The sequence below is a fragment of the Falco biarmicus genome, chromosome 7, assembly GCF_023638135.1.
Source record: "Falco biarmicus isolate bFalBia1 chromosome 7, bFalBia1.pri, whole genome shotgun sequence".
NCBI lineage: Eukaryota > Metazoa > Chordata > Aves > Falconiformes > Falconidae > Falco > Falco biarmicus.
The window spans coordinates 52387137-52402037 of NC_079294.1; the positions used below are offsets into that span (position 1 = coordinate 52387137).

A 14901-nucleotide genomic window follows, 5' to 3' on the forward strand; every position below is an offset into this window, starting at 1 on the left:
CTTGTGCTACTACAGCACAGGCTTTTCTGGTGCATGAATTACCTGAACTAACAAAACAAATGACCAAAACACTGCTCCGTGGTCTGCAGTGCAAGGGGTAGCTCAGGCTTTCCTCTACTGTGAAGAAGTAGACAGGCATGATTTCCATCCCCCACACCAAGGAGAAAGGCTTTAACCATTGGTGTTCTGAGAGATACAAGGAATTCCACTTCATGTCAGGATACTCCAAGGATCCAGGCTTATATAATGTTTGCTGGTTTTCTACAAGATCAGTTCCCAGCCTTCCTAATAGGTATTTCCAGAGCTAAAGTGGATGAATACTGACAGCTTCTGCTTTGTATCCTCAAAAGCTGAAGGAGAAGACAATGCTGAAAATAGTACTTAACTCTGTGCTGTTGACCTCCTACCCAACTGTGCCACATCCACATTCACAGAACCATAACCTCCCTGACTTGCATTGAGAACTAAAGAACACATTGTTACTGACCCAAATTCATCCCATTGAGTCTCTTTGCAGCGGCATTTGACCCCAAAACTGTCCTTTTAAGCAGTATCTCTTTACTTCGAAAGGAAAAAAAATTACCCAGAGCTTGATCATGGAAAAACAGTTCAGGGTTGCTTTATTTAGTTGTAGGAACCAACAAAGGAGAATGCTCAGGAAAATGTCAAGGGACTTTCAATATTTTGAACAAAAGAAAAAGCAGCACTTAGATACATACAGCCCTTATTGCAAAGGGTGGGCTAATGAGTGATTGAGTGCTAGATGTCACATGTGTTTTCTTCTTTTCTAATGTTCTGGGTGGCTATATGATCTGATGTCTCAGTCAGAGACTCTGTGGTCTGACAAGGCTTTACTTCACTTTAGAAATGTATTTTGTTTTATACTTTATGCCTGTGACCAGTTAGGAGAAAAACGTTCTCTTGATACACAACTCAGACAATCGATTGCAGATAGAGGAAGTGGACCAGTTTGGTAGAATCAGTGCTACAAGCAGAACTGGGTTTATTTTTCAATGGAGAGCCTTCCTCTGAACATGCAGTAGGTGTCCCTGGTGATTCCTGTGTGATGACTTCAAAACAGCCTGATCTTGAGCTGGTGGAAAAATCTCAGAGCAATGCCAAGCTGATAAAAAGGCAGCAGATCTTTGTATATCTTCTGACTGGCAGGGTGCGGGGAGGAACACAACCTACCCCAGATTCCTCAAAAGCAAGGCTCTTGAACATGAGCCAGTGGTTTCAAAAGGCATGTCCCAAACCATCTTACAATAATGGGATTTTTAATATGTAACTATATATAGGCAATAATAGAATTTTTAATATGTAACTATGTACAGACAATGGAGTTTACTGTTAGTTGTCCCTCATTGAGTTCACTGAATGGGTGAGGAAGAGAATAAAGTGATTTCCAGAGTAGTCAGCCCTGGCCTGATTCCAGCTGGTGGTGTCCGTTCTCTGGATTGTGCTGGCCAGTGCTGGCTGTATGGGGGCAGAGCAGGAATTCAGCCCTCCAGTGCTCTGCCTCTCCTCTCTGGACTCCTGTCAGCCCTTGCAGGGACATGACCAGTTCAGTGGCTCTGATTTACCTAAATCCTCTCTGAATTGTTTGGGCTGCCAGCATCCATGGGTGAATGCCTACACCATCACCAGGGCAGCAACTGGGAAAAAAGTGTCTCTGTATGTTCTCCATGGCAGCTGGGCCAGCAAGTCTTTTCCTACTGAAATAGATTATACTAACCAAATGGGTTTTCACTGATGTGACTTACAGTGTAAGTTCCATGTGAAGACACCAACAGTTTAATACCAGTGTAGCTGTGCTTTCTTGGGATTTTGCCTGCATAGAAATGCTACAGAAAATTAACAAATTCTTCGCTGCATTACAATCTAACAAACATTGCTTTGATGCAGACATGACCTAATACTGTCATGTTTGATGTCATTAGTGAAATTCCATTGCAGGAATTCATCTACCAACTCTTTTAGTGCTGCTTTCAGAAGAAAATCCAGTATTAGTGACTCTGGTTTTATCGCAAGTCTCACAGTGCCTGATGCTTTACTTAACAATCCTGGAGAACTGAATACTGGGGAATCTCCAGTGTTTGGTTTGTTGTTTGCAAAGGAGGGAATGAGTATGTTTGAGGTCTACTGATAAAGTGAAAAATTGGATAATGTTTTGATGCAAAAGGAACTGAAAAATTCTTCACTATTGAGAAGCCAGAGTCAAAGCACAGAAAAGAGAGAATTTCTCAAAAATTTTTTTGTATCTCAAAAGTATTTCGGACTGTGATTTTGTTGATGCTTAGATAGATTAGTCCACAACTTGAAAAAAAAGTACTCTAGCAGTCCTAAAAATGGATTTTGAGTTGTTCTTTCTTCCTCCAAGCACTCAAAAAAAAAACCAAACCAAAAAAAACCCACAAAAACAACACCAAGCAAAACCCCAAAACAAAAACAAAACAAAAAAAATCCCAAACTTCACTGAAGTCAGAGAGGAGCATAGGACCCAATAAATCTGGGTTCAGTCCTTCCTTGGCTGGTTCTTTTGTGGCTGGGAGGAAAAAAAGGTTTCTGGCTTATGGTCTGAAAGTACTAGACTAACATTTGAGGAAAAAAAGAAAAAGAACGTAGATATTTTCCAATATTTTCAGAGTTGCCCATGACTACATGGCATTAAGGCACCTTTGTGAATACTGTATACGACCTACCATATGCACTGTGTGTGACCCCAAACTGAGAGCAAGGTAAATTACCTACCAACTTAGAAAAGCATCTGAATGTTCTGAAAAACCTTGATGGTGAACCCTTGTTCTATTGAATTCACTAAGTAGTTTCTGTGGATTGTAATGCAACTAAAATTTTACCCTGAAACTCATGCGTAGTGTATGAGGAAAGGAAGGGACAAGCTCTTCCCACTCTGTGGAACTGCCTGTTACAGGAGCTGTGTGTCTTCCTCGGATATACACTGTGCCTGTCATTTTCCAGGAGAAAATACGGGTGCCAGTCTTGCACATCGTGAATGGTTGAAAATTACTTACTTTAAAAATACATCCTTTGGCCGGCAGGGGAAGCAGCTCGATGTGGTCCAGCTTGTCCCCATATACATTCAGGAATATCTCTACTTCTCAGAGCCTCTGTATACATCTGACCCTTCTAGGTCTAGTAAAGATGAGGAAGCTGTAGCTCAATAAAGAAATGAACATTACTACTAACTTTCTGCAGGTGTAGAAATCACAAGTGTCTGCTTTTGTGTCTGTTAGAATTCCATTCTGACTCTGAGTTCTCGTAGCCACCAACAAAATAGCAGTTTGGAGCCCAATTACATGTAACTGAGACCAACCCTCGCTTGATCCTCTTCCCAATTCTCCAGAGAACTTCCTTAACCTGGAAATTGTGAGGGTTAATTATGAAATTATCTTCAGCAAGGGCTCAAGTACCTCAAGCACAAATTGAGAAGAAACACAAACTATTTGAGTGTTTGTGGTCTCCTTCAGCAGGTGCGTGCAGGCCTAATCCCATCCTCCCGCTTGTTGTGTGAGCAACCTTAGCGCTGGCCTGAGGAGCCTGAGCCCGTGAAAAGCTGAGGGGAGGTGAGAGCACAGGGAGCGGAGACGCAAGCCCTGTTCCACCAGCCCAGCACTCCAGTGTGAAAGGCCCGGGGAACTGGTCATTCCCGATTAGCCTGTGGGGAAGGATGTCTCCAGGGGGTGAGGCAGTAACTTGTGAAAGGCCCTGAGACGAAGCCTGCACTTTCAGCTTCTCAGTACTCTGCTGCCAGCATCTTGCATCAGGCAGCTGAGGAGTTCCGAGGGACGTGTGCCAGCCAGAGCCACAAAGACTATGCAGGAGAGAAGTGCAGGAAGAGGTTGGGGAGAATCAGATGGTGTTACTGCTTTGCTTGGTAGAAAATTGCCCATTTGTGCTGTGGAAGAGATGGGCTTCCAATTGTTTGAAGAGATGGGTGCTGTCTGCAGCTGATGATGGAGCACTGTCTTCCCTGTTCCGAAATGGGTGCTTCGTCCACCTCGGTATCCTGCAGCTTTCTGTCTGGCCTACTGTTGACCTAACCTTTAAAGCAGCTAGTTTTGGCCAAAGCTGGATGACATGGTGTGCTTTCACGTTCAGGCATTCCAAAGCAGAGGCTTTGGTGTCTTTTTGCTTATTTCATTTATGTTTATATTTGTTTCGTGTTTAGTTGGGAGTGCAGCAGCACTGCTGATAGCAGGAATAACAGTGTCTGGTAATGAGTAGTTTAGATTATATTGTTAGAACATGGCACTAATGTGTGGGCCTGCTCAGGGGAGCAGTTTTGAGAGCAGGACTTCCCCCATCCTCTGGCAGGCACTAGACGTACAGGTGGGTTTTGAAGGCTGAGGAAGCACCTCCTGCTGCCAAGGCCAGCGCAGCTGGGCACACCTAAGAGTAGAACCGGGTCCACACCTGGGGCTCAATTCCTCCTTATTTATCTATTGTCTATCCAGTGGCCATTGAAGGAAGGAAGGAGGATGGAAGTGGCAGGCCCCCAAAGTGCCTGGATTTCATCGTTAGAAGAAACACCTGCAGGTCAGTGCTCGCCGACAGCCGGGTACAGGCAGGTGGTCTGTGCTGCCGCTGGGAGCAGGGGCAGTGGAGATGCGGAGCGTTTTCCTGTGGTGTAAGATTAGTCTTGGCTGTAATGTCTCTCCAAGGAGCTGCTTTAATTAATGCAAAATACTCTAGTTACTACTTAATACCGAGGCCCTTCTAAACAGGGCAAAAGTAAGAGCCGTTCTTTAGTAGCGCCTACGACTGAGGCACGAGTTAGCCTTCCAAGCAGTTGGGCGCTCCCCGGCAGCAGCCCCGTGGGGCCGTGCGAGGCCCGAAGGCCGCGCCCCCCCCGGTGCCAGCGTGCTGTGCCCTGCCCCGGGTGCGGCGGTGCCGAGGCCCGGCAGCGGCAGGGTGGCACAGGCGGTGCCAGGGGCCGGGCAGGGCAGGGCCCCCAGCCCGCATGCGGCACCAGCGCGTCCTCTGCGCGGTGCTGCCCCCGGCTGGGCTCGGCCACGGGAGAGCGGGAGGGCGATGCCGCCTGCGGGCCCCGGCGGGGCCGAGCGCCCCGGGGCGGGCGGCGGGGCCCGGCCGCCCGCCCCGCCGCAGCGGAGACCCCCGAAAGGGCGGCGGGAGCCCGTGCCCGGAGCGGCCCGCGTAGCGGTGCGCGGGGCCCGGCCTTGCCCGCGGGCGTCGCCGGGGCGAGGCCGGCGGCGGGCGGGGCCGGCACCGGGGAGCGCGGGATGAGGCGGCGGGGCTGCCCCGCTCTGCCTCCGCCCCGGCCCCGGCCCCGTGGGCGCGGCAGCCCCCGCATTGCGCGGTGCCCAGAGCGCGGCGGGCCGCGCAGTGCGGGCGGGCGGGAGCGCTCTGCCTAGGCGTCCCACGAAGGGGCTGCGATTCTCAGGGCAGCCCGGGCAAAGGGCGGGTGATTCCTCATTTTCTCTTTGTAGAGAAAAACATTACCTTCCAAACTGTACTGTGGCGCGGCTTGACAAATCCGAGCCTTTATTTTTCTGTTGTGTTGCATTGCATTGTATTTTTTCCAAGCGAGGGTGCCAGTGCAGCTCGCCCTATAGCGCAAAGGGACTCAGAAAGAGAGAGGAAGATAAAATGAATTTAAATTCCAAAGGGGTTTCAGTGCTGGTTTCCTAGTCCCCGAGTCAGCAATGTGTTTGTGAAAATTCAGCCTTTTTGTCTCTCAGAAAAAAAGGGCTAAATCTACATCGGTGGCCCAGTCTAGGTTTGCTATTCTTTGCATTTTCTATTCAAGTGAATGAGAGTGAATGAAGTGGCCTGGGACCCTTTATTTGATCTACTCAATTGCATAAAGTGACAGAATTCTAATATATTTGTTTAATGCTCTTCAATGGGGCTTTCACTTTCTAGCTTGCAAATGAAGCCTCGATCTGCAAAGTTTTGTCCTTTTTTTCTTTCCACCTTTTTTTTTTTTCCTGGCAGAGAGACCATATTTCATAACTTGGGCCACGGTTTGAAGTGATTTCGAGAGGAGTTTTAGACTCGAAAAGTGGGAAATAAAGAAACAGATGTGAAGTTATTGTAGATTCTTATAGTGGGCTCTGGGGCTATTGTAAACCCACTGCAGGCGGTCCAAAGCCTCTCTTTTTCATGCTGTAATTGAAACATATTAATTAGATAATTTGTTGTTAGTTTAAAAGAAACAAATACAGCCCCTCCAAGGCTTCACAGCCTCGGTTTCTTTTTGTTAATAAAAACAAAACAAAAAAAAAAAAAAACCACAAAGTGACATTTATATTAAGATTCCGAGATAATTCGGCGCTGAAGTTGATGAAGCTGCTAAGATTCTTCTCCCTTTCTCAAGGACCACTTTTGCAGAGAGGCTGGCTCATAAAACTCCCTCGCAGGGGTCGCCGGGGAGCTCTTTTCTCCCTACCTGGCACAGCCCGCCCTTCCCCGCGAGGCGCGGTCCGAGGGAAAATAAATATTCCGGGTGAGAAAGAGCTGCCTTGGTTCAATAGAGGATTCAGGCTTGTGGGGTGGTGTCTTGTCACATGTCGAGGGGAAAGAAAACACACACACACACACCCCAAAAAAAAAAAATATCCCGACGAGAAAAGATTCACATACCATGGAGCAAAACCCGAGCCGCCAAGCACGACTGGCTTCGCGGGCTTACCTTGCTCGGCCGTGCTCAAACCATCCTCCGGAAGAGAGAGCCTTTGCCTAGGATAAACGTCTCTTTGCATCAAACACGCCTAGCTTATAATGTCTCTCTGGCAAGTGAAATAAAAACTAAAGAAATCCCCCCGTCCGTCCGTCCGTCCGACCCCCACGAAATGTCTAAACACGACGGAGAGCTCGGCCGTGGCTGATTCACTCGCCCCCCTTCGCCCCTTCCCTCCGCGCTGTTGTCTCTTGCTGTTCTATTTCAGATCTGTGTTTATTGACATTGGACTTGAGCCATTAGGGAGATTTAACAAGTCAAAGCAGTAAATTCAAGCGACGCTCTGAGCTGCGTATGTGTTTGAAATAAGCATCGCAACATGGAGGGGCGCGGGGCGCGGGCGGGGGGCGCGGCCGGCCGGGGGGTCCCCGCGCTTGGCCAGTCTCGGGCAACCGCAGAGATAAAGAAGAGGAAAATGGCACTTTAAAAGTTCGCTGGCTAGTCTTACTATAGGATTATGTAGCGAGGAAGCCATCGCACCTTTTGAAAATATTTTGCTTTGGGGCATAATCTTTTCAGATCATTATCTCCGCTGATTACTATATAGTTTAAAAAAGACCCTGAAAGTGCAGCTTCATCTTCTTAGCTGAGCTCGGATTTCATCTTTGAAGATTTGTTCTGACTGCTAGATCCTAAAAGAAAGAAAGAAAGGAAGGAGAAAAAGAGTCTTCGTAGTCTAAAAATGTAGGTCATCGCTTGTTTAGGAAAAGTTTGTCGAGTTATGTGTCCATTGATCTCGTGATAAGTTTTGAATGCTTTCTTTAGCTGATCGTGTTGATATAATCGTGGGTTGGACTTGATGAATGAGTTCAGTTGTCCCCCATCTGACAAGCTTTAGCAGCTTCATGCATTTTAATCAGCTCAATGATTCATGTATTTTCCACCTTTTTTCTGTGTGTGGGATCCGTTCTCTTTTAGCAAAAATGGTCGCAACTGGATTAATTACCCTCTACATTAATCTTAAAACTTTTGCAAGGACCTTGCGGTACGTAATAAGGAAATGGGGATGTCACTTGTGCTGTTTATGGTCCAGAAATTCAGAGAGAGATCAGGCAGAGATAAAACCTCTGTAACATCGTTGCCGTAGAATTAGTGAATCCTGGCCGTTCATTAGAATACAATGTCGTTTTCTTGCTAATAAGCCTTTAAGTATTCGGTTGTCTCGTAACTGCGCTTTTGGCGCAGACTGCCCCATCTCCGAAACACTTATTTACTAATTTCACTAGATTGCTTCTAGCATTTTCAGCAGTTGCAGAATCCTCGTGAAATCCCTAAAAGAATTGGACAACCCCACTGGAAGGTGCCCAGAATCCAGTTTTTCATTGTAACTACTTGGCCCTTACTTTTTAAAAGGGACTGTGTATTGACTGGCAGAAAAACCGGTACAATTTTAGTGTTACAGTTTGCAATCTACCGGTTTTGTAAAGTGTGTCAGTAGATATGGACAAATTATAGCAGAGGCTGAAGTGGCTGCAATGCTTGAGGAGGTTTAAACGACAGGTAAAAGACTACAATAGCTCACTTTGGCTCGAAAAGATGTTCAGATGCTACTTGTAAGAAAAACCACGACTGACAAAAAATCAGTATTCTCAATCTTAAAAAGTAACTAATTATTAAAAGATTTTTATATTTGTTCTGTATTGTAGAACCTCACTTTTTAATGCTCTTTAGAGAAAAATTGACTTGGGAGTATGTAGATGATAAGTATACATACACACAGGCGTAAATGTAATACGTGTTTATATTCGGTATAAGTGCATAGGACACAAATGCATATGTGTGTGTATGCATATATGTATAGATATATAGATATAAAACCCATGGAACACACTTGCGTATGTTTTATCTTCGGTAAACCGGCGATAATGACAATTTTATCTAACATGTTATGGTATGTTAATAACTATATTTATAGCAACCCCCGGTGAAAAGGCAGTATAGATTATCTAAACATTGGAATAACGTAATTTCTTTTTCATTAACTAATGCTTTTACTTTTCTCGTGTAAACCTTTAAAAAGACAAATCAGAAACTAAATCTGCATTTACATATTTTAATGAGAAAATATTATTTGGACGACTAGGTTCATAATTTAACGTAGACACTTTTTTAACCTTTATCTTAAAACACACATGCTGGGAACAAGAACACCAATATTTAAAATGCCATGCTTAATCTGTACAGGGAAAAAAAAGTTTAAAAGAAATGTCTTTACAGTTTCAATAGACATTAATGCCGTTTGGAGGGGTTTTTTTTTGTGTTGGGTTTGTTTTTTTTTTTTTTAACTTAAGCAGTTCACAACGGAACAACAGTTCAGTTTCCAGCAAACTACCTAAAACTAGAAAGGAATATATCAAACAAAAGTGCATTTTACACATTTTATAATCATTCCTATGCACAAACATGTACAGTTTCCCTAGCCCCCTCTCTCTTGTCTGAAAGCTCCAGCAGAAATCAGGATGACCTCCGCAGTTTGTACCTGCTCTTGTGTTACTTCTCCACGTTTTAACGGTGACTTCGGTGGCTTTTCTTAAGCTGTGCCGGGTTTTGTGCTTGGTAACAGGTTTGTTATTATCCCTTGGTTTCAAGCTATGAAATAAATAGCTACAAAATTAAAAAAACCAAAGAAACCCAAACCTTCAGGTTAATCAGAAGTTAACAGACAAACCAACTCGTCTTTCTGTTCCGCCTGAGCACTACAGTGAACACCCACGTTACAACAGGTACTGCGAAGGGGACCTCATCCGATTTACAGCACAGATGCAATTCAGTATTTACAGTCCGACAGGCGCTTTGTAAACAGTGCGGGTGTGGGGCGGGTGCCCGGCGCCTCTCCGCGGCGCGGTGCGGCCCCACGGCGCTCCCCGCCCGCAGCCAGGGCCGCCCGCCCCGGGGACCCGCACCGCCGCGCCCCGCGCCTCCAGGGGGGGCCGGGCCCCGCCGCGCCTGCCCTGCCCCCGGCAGACCGCACCACCCGCACAAAGGGCACCGCGCTTCCCGGCGTTTCCACGATCCAAGCGGTCGCGGCTTGGAGGCTGGAAGCGCCGCCGCTCGCACGCGGGGAGGCTGCGGGTGCTCCGCACTGCTTGTGGCTTTGAAGATCGGTCCTAGATAGACCCCTGCTCCTCCCCAGACAAAGGGAAGCGGCGGCGCCGGGCCAGGCTTGCGCCCCGGCAAACCGAAGACGCCTGAAGTACTTTTGGGAAACTAGTGATGCATATGGCAGCTCTGCAGGGCGGGTCGGTCCGTTTTGCCGCAGGAGAGCGAATACCGAGTTCAGCCCCAGGGAGGGAGCCGAGGCGCAGGGGGCACGGCGGCCGGAGGGGGCGAAGCAGAGGGGCGGCTCGCGCGACCGGCAAGCCTCAGTTTCCCGCGGGGAGCCGCGTCTGCTTTGGAGGGAAGGAGAGGAGCGGAGGGCGGAAAGAAGCGGCGGGAGGGAGAGAAGGGGAGGGAGGAGAGCTCCGAGGAAACTTCGGGAGGAAGGGGACGGCGGAGTCCGTGCGGGCGGCCCGGGTCAGTGCACCGCCACGGAGTGCAGGGCGGGCGCCGGGCTGGTGAGAGTCTCGCTGGGGGTGGCCGGGCTGCTTTGGCTGGTGGCCGTCTGCGAGGACGTGGGGCTGAGGGAGGGCGGCGAGTTCGAGAGGATGGTGGGGATGGGCGCGGGCAGGGCGGGCAGGGCCGGCACGGCGGCGGGGGTAGGCTTGATGGGGACGGGGATGGCCGGCAAAGTCTGCCCCCCATGGCAGAGCGGCTTAATGGGCACGCCGTAGGCGCCGTACTCGCTGCTGGCCATGGAGATGGGGGTGGCGGTGTCGATCATGCCGGAGCTGTACATGTGGGGCCAGCCCGTGCCAATGGAGCTGCCCACCGTAGTCAACTGGTTGGGGAGGGGGTAGGCGGCCGGCATGGGCTGCATGGTGGAAAAGGCGAGGCCGCCGGGCATCTTGTACTCTCTGGCGATGATGTTCTCGATGGCGAAGGGGTGCTTGAAGCTGGAGGGCTGGGACACGCCGAGGTTGTAGGTAGACATCTGGGGCAGGTGGGTGCCGGTGGCCGCCAGGGCGCTGAGCCGCAGCTTCGCCTGCTGCTGCAGGTACTGCGCAGCGTCCGCCGGCTTGCTGGGGGCCAGGTGGTCCGACTTGACCACCTTGAAGCGCTTGCGGCGGCGCAGGAAGCTGCCGTTCTCGAACATGTCCCCGCAGCTGGGGTGCAGGGCCCAGAAGCTGCCCTTGCCCGGCTGGTCGGGGCGGCGCGGGATCTTGATGAAGCAGTCGTTGAAGGAGAGGTTGTGGCGGAGGGAGTTCTGCCAGCGCTGCGTGTTCTCCCGGTAGTAGGGGAAGCGGTCCATGATGAACTTGTAGATCTCGCTCAGGGGCAGCATCTTCTCCGGGGAGCTCTGAATCGCCATGGCGGTCAGCGAGATGTAGGAGTAGGGCGGCTTCTGATCACTGTAAGTGTTTCTGCCCGGGCGAGGCATCTTCGATAGGGGACCCGCGGAGATCTGCGGAAGGGCAGCGACAAGGAGGGGGTCGGGGTAAGGGGGGGAGAGGGGTGAGTCCGAGAGGATTTGCGCCGACACCCGGCCGGGGCAGCGGGTGGGTGCGGGGCCGGGCTGGAGAAGGAAAGGCGCGGGGAAGGGGCACGGCAGACCCCAGCCCGCGTGGGGCGGGCAGGGCGTAGGGGACGCCAACGCCGAGGGAAGAGCGATGTGCCCTCCGGCCAGCCCCGGCCTCGCTCCGCCTGGCCTCCTCGCCGCAGCCCGCCCGTAAAGTTACTCCAGCGGTAGCTCTGCCTTCTGGGCTCGGCGAGGAGGGGAAGAGGACCCCCTCCCCTCCCACCCCCCTCCCCTCGTCCCCCACCCCACGCCATGCCAGCCCTGCATATGCCCACCTTAAAGTTGCTGGAAGTTGACAGTCCGCATCCGGGACGCGGCTGGGAGTCCGGGCTCTTTCCCACCCCGCTCCTCCGGCGTGTCTCTCGCTCCTTGCCCGGCCACTCCGCTCCGGTTTAGTCCTGAGGAGGCAGCGAGCTGGCTTGGTTTTGGGAATCCTCTTGTACAGCCCTCCCTTCTCCTCCGCGGGCTGAATCAGCTTCTTTTACACCACCGGCAGCTGGACTGTAGCAGAGGCTTGTTTGCTCCTCTGCAGCCGCGATGAGCTAAGTAGTTGCCTCCATGTCCTTCCTCTAACCATCTGATAGTTTTATGTGGTGACATGAGCAGAAAAGACCCCTGTAGAGGCGCTTCATTAATGTGCCACTTCTTTGCTATCATATGACAATCGCCTTGGGAGCAGGGGGAGGGGAGCGGGGAGGAGGGGGCTGGAGAGAAAGGCATAATCTGGTTTCATTTACACCTATTTACATGGACACCTTGGGCCAATGGGAATCATTTTCATTTGAAGACAAGGCGAGGGGTGAAAAGGCTCCGCCAGCGGAATTGCAGCGCGATGGTACCCGGTGGCTGGGGGTGGGGGGAAGGTATGCACTAACCTCTCTGTGGACTTTGCAGGAAGCTTAGTCTGCAATTCACACTTACAAATGGAGGTACTGAGCAGTGGGATGTTTGACATGGAAATTGCTTGGCTGTGGTATTCTATTTGTTCTGCATTGTTATCTGATTTGTATTGTTGGCTAACTTAAGGCGAGCCTTTTTCCCTGTAACGAGAGACTTTCTCTTTGCCAAATCCGCTCTCCCCGAGCGAAGGTTCTTTCCAGGAGAGAAAGGATCGGGGCTCCTCGCAGCCGCCCCGGGAAGTCCCGTGCCCCCCGCCCCAGCCCAGGCAGGACCGCCGCTCCAGCTCCGCGGACCTGTTGGCGCAGAGCCGCGGCGGTCGCCTTCAAACACACGGCAGCGCCGGGGCTGCCGCTCGGTGGCCGGGGCGGAGCAGCAGCGTGCCCGGTGCCCAGCTGCCCCGCGCCGCAAGCCAGCTCCGGGCCGGGCCGGGGGTCCCGCGGAGCGGGTCTGGGGGAGCGGGCCGGGCCGGGCCGCCGCGTCCTGCGCTGAACATCGCCAGCCTGGCGCCTTCGGCGGGGCTTGCGTGATGCGCCGCGGGCTGCCCGGTGCTGCTCGCTGCGCACTCGGGGGGGGGTGGTGGGGGGTGAGGGGCAGGCGGGGGGTGTAACACCCGAGCTGCGGCTCTCGCCGCTCCGCTGCACCGCCTTCTTCCCGGAGCCAAGGCCCGATCCTGGACCCGCAGCCCAGACAAACAGCCCCACTACTCGCCGCGTGTCCCGGGGGCAGGATAGGGCCCGGAAGGTCCCAGGCTTGCCCTGGCATAGGAGGGAAGTTTGCGTGATGTGTATTCCCGAGCCTGCGGTGCATCCTGTCACCCCAGAGCCAGGATAAAAGGTTGTCTCTGGAGCTGCAAGCCCTGGGAGAAAGAGCCTTTGTGGTGAATACACATCCACTCCATTAACAATATTTTCGGAGTCGGTCAATAACTCACCAAAACGTAACTTAAACACGATGAATTTAGGAGATTAAACAATTTCATTAATATTGAAATGGCTGCTGAGGTTGAGCGCGTCCGCTTGAAATGCAAGCGCACGTTTTTCAATATTAACAGAAGTACTTGAAGAAAAGAATAATGTCACCTTCTTAATTCAGCAAAAATAGCTGGGGTGGGGGAGGGAGCGGCGCGGCGGCTGGAGAGCGGCTCTGCGGGCGCGACACAGGCTCTTCGGAGGGACAGTCCCCATCAGGCAGGGGGCTCCTGGAACCTGCTGGCAGCTTCCAAACGCGTTTCACACGGCAACCAGCTCCGACGTCGTGTGCGTTAAACTGCGTTCCCCTCGTTCCAGCCCGGCTGCCCTCGGTCCCGTCTAATTCGTCTCTCCCGGGGCAGGGTGTCGTTTCGAGAATAACGGGCAAATAGTCGTGTTTCTAGGGAGGCGAGAAGCCGGGCGCTGTCGAGCTAGCGAGCCCTTTTGAGGGGAGATCTGCCGCACGTCACCCCCCTTTGCAGAGGGGGTCCCGGGGGGTGTTCGTGCCCGCTAGAGCCCCGGGGTTGCCTTGCTCGGTCAGGGGGCTCAGAGGCGCTTCGTGCCGGCCGGGCAGGGCAGGAGGGCACCCTCCGGACTTTTTTTGGGGGGGATAAGAGGTGATGAGCCGACGGACATTTGTTAGAGGGTAGGAGAGACAATACTCTGAAATGAGGACAGATTCCTCCCAGCGTCCCCTAAGACGCCGGGCAGAAGGTTTCTGGTTTTGTACTGAGAGCCCCCAAATATGTGGGTTTAATGCACACAGCACACGTACCCCAAACTTCTAACACCCCTCAGGTCGGGCTTTGTCTCTCAGCCCAAGTTCACTCGTGGGATGCCTGTCAAAAAGAGAGCTCACAAACAGCACTGGAGTAAATAAAATTCACAGGCTGACAAGTTCTTTTCTTCCTCTTTTTGCCGGTACCTTTTCTTTTCGAAGAAAGAAAGAAAAAAAAAACAACTAACCACTGGCGCAAATGGGAACCCGCAAGCTGTAAAGTTAAAGAAAAGTCGACTTCCGTTGTCATTTACTACTCCGAGTGCGAACGAGGTACGGCCGTAAGGCGCACGGGGCTGGGGGTTGGTGGGTTTTTTTTCTTCTTCTTCTTTTTTTTTTTTTTTTTTTTTTTCTTTTCTTCCAGTGCAAAGGAATGTGCGAGCGGAGGGGTAGGGCAGGCAAAGCCATCCCGCTAATTGATACCCAAAGTTTCACCTCGTGTTGAGCACTCAACAGATGACAGACTTGGGCAATATAGGATTTAAATGTAACTTGTAGCATTTGCCTTTTACTTTGAAAGCCAACATTAGGGAGGAGGGGAGGGGGCAAATGAATCCAAATCCATTGTGCAGAAACCCAAAACAAATAGACGTTTTTCTGAAGCCTAATTCAAATAAGGAGCTCAGGGGAAGTGTTGGGAAAACTGTATAAAATACACATAAGTCAATTATATCAATGTGCAAACCCAATGGAAATCTATTTCGTGCAATAGCCATTCAGCCCTTGCATGGAGCCCATCATGGACCACCTTTCTGCATGGAAGGTTCGCAATAGCCCCCTTTCCCACAAGCAAGACCACACACGTTTACAGATTTGGTAATAATTTATGCTAATTTCTCTCCATAAATCCACAATTCGCCTCAGTGGCAAGCAGGGCTGTTGAGAGAGGAAAAGGAGAGAGAAAAGTGACAAATACAAT

At 50.9% G+C, this 14901-nt stretch overlaps 1 protein-coding gene across 1 annotated transcript; it reads right to left on the minus strand.

The window, feature by feature from the left end:
- Positions 1-10235: 10235 nt before the first annotated feature.
- FOXB1 (forkhead box B1) lies at positions 10236-11198 on the minus strand. Its single transcript, XM_056347541.1, has one exon. It carries the CDS (start codon positions 11196-11198, stop codon positions 10236-10238), a length of 963 nt encoding a protein of 320 aa, XP_056203516.1.
- Positions 11199-14901: the final 3703 nt, after the last annotated feature.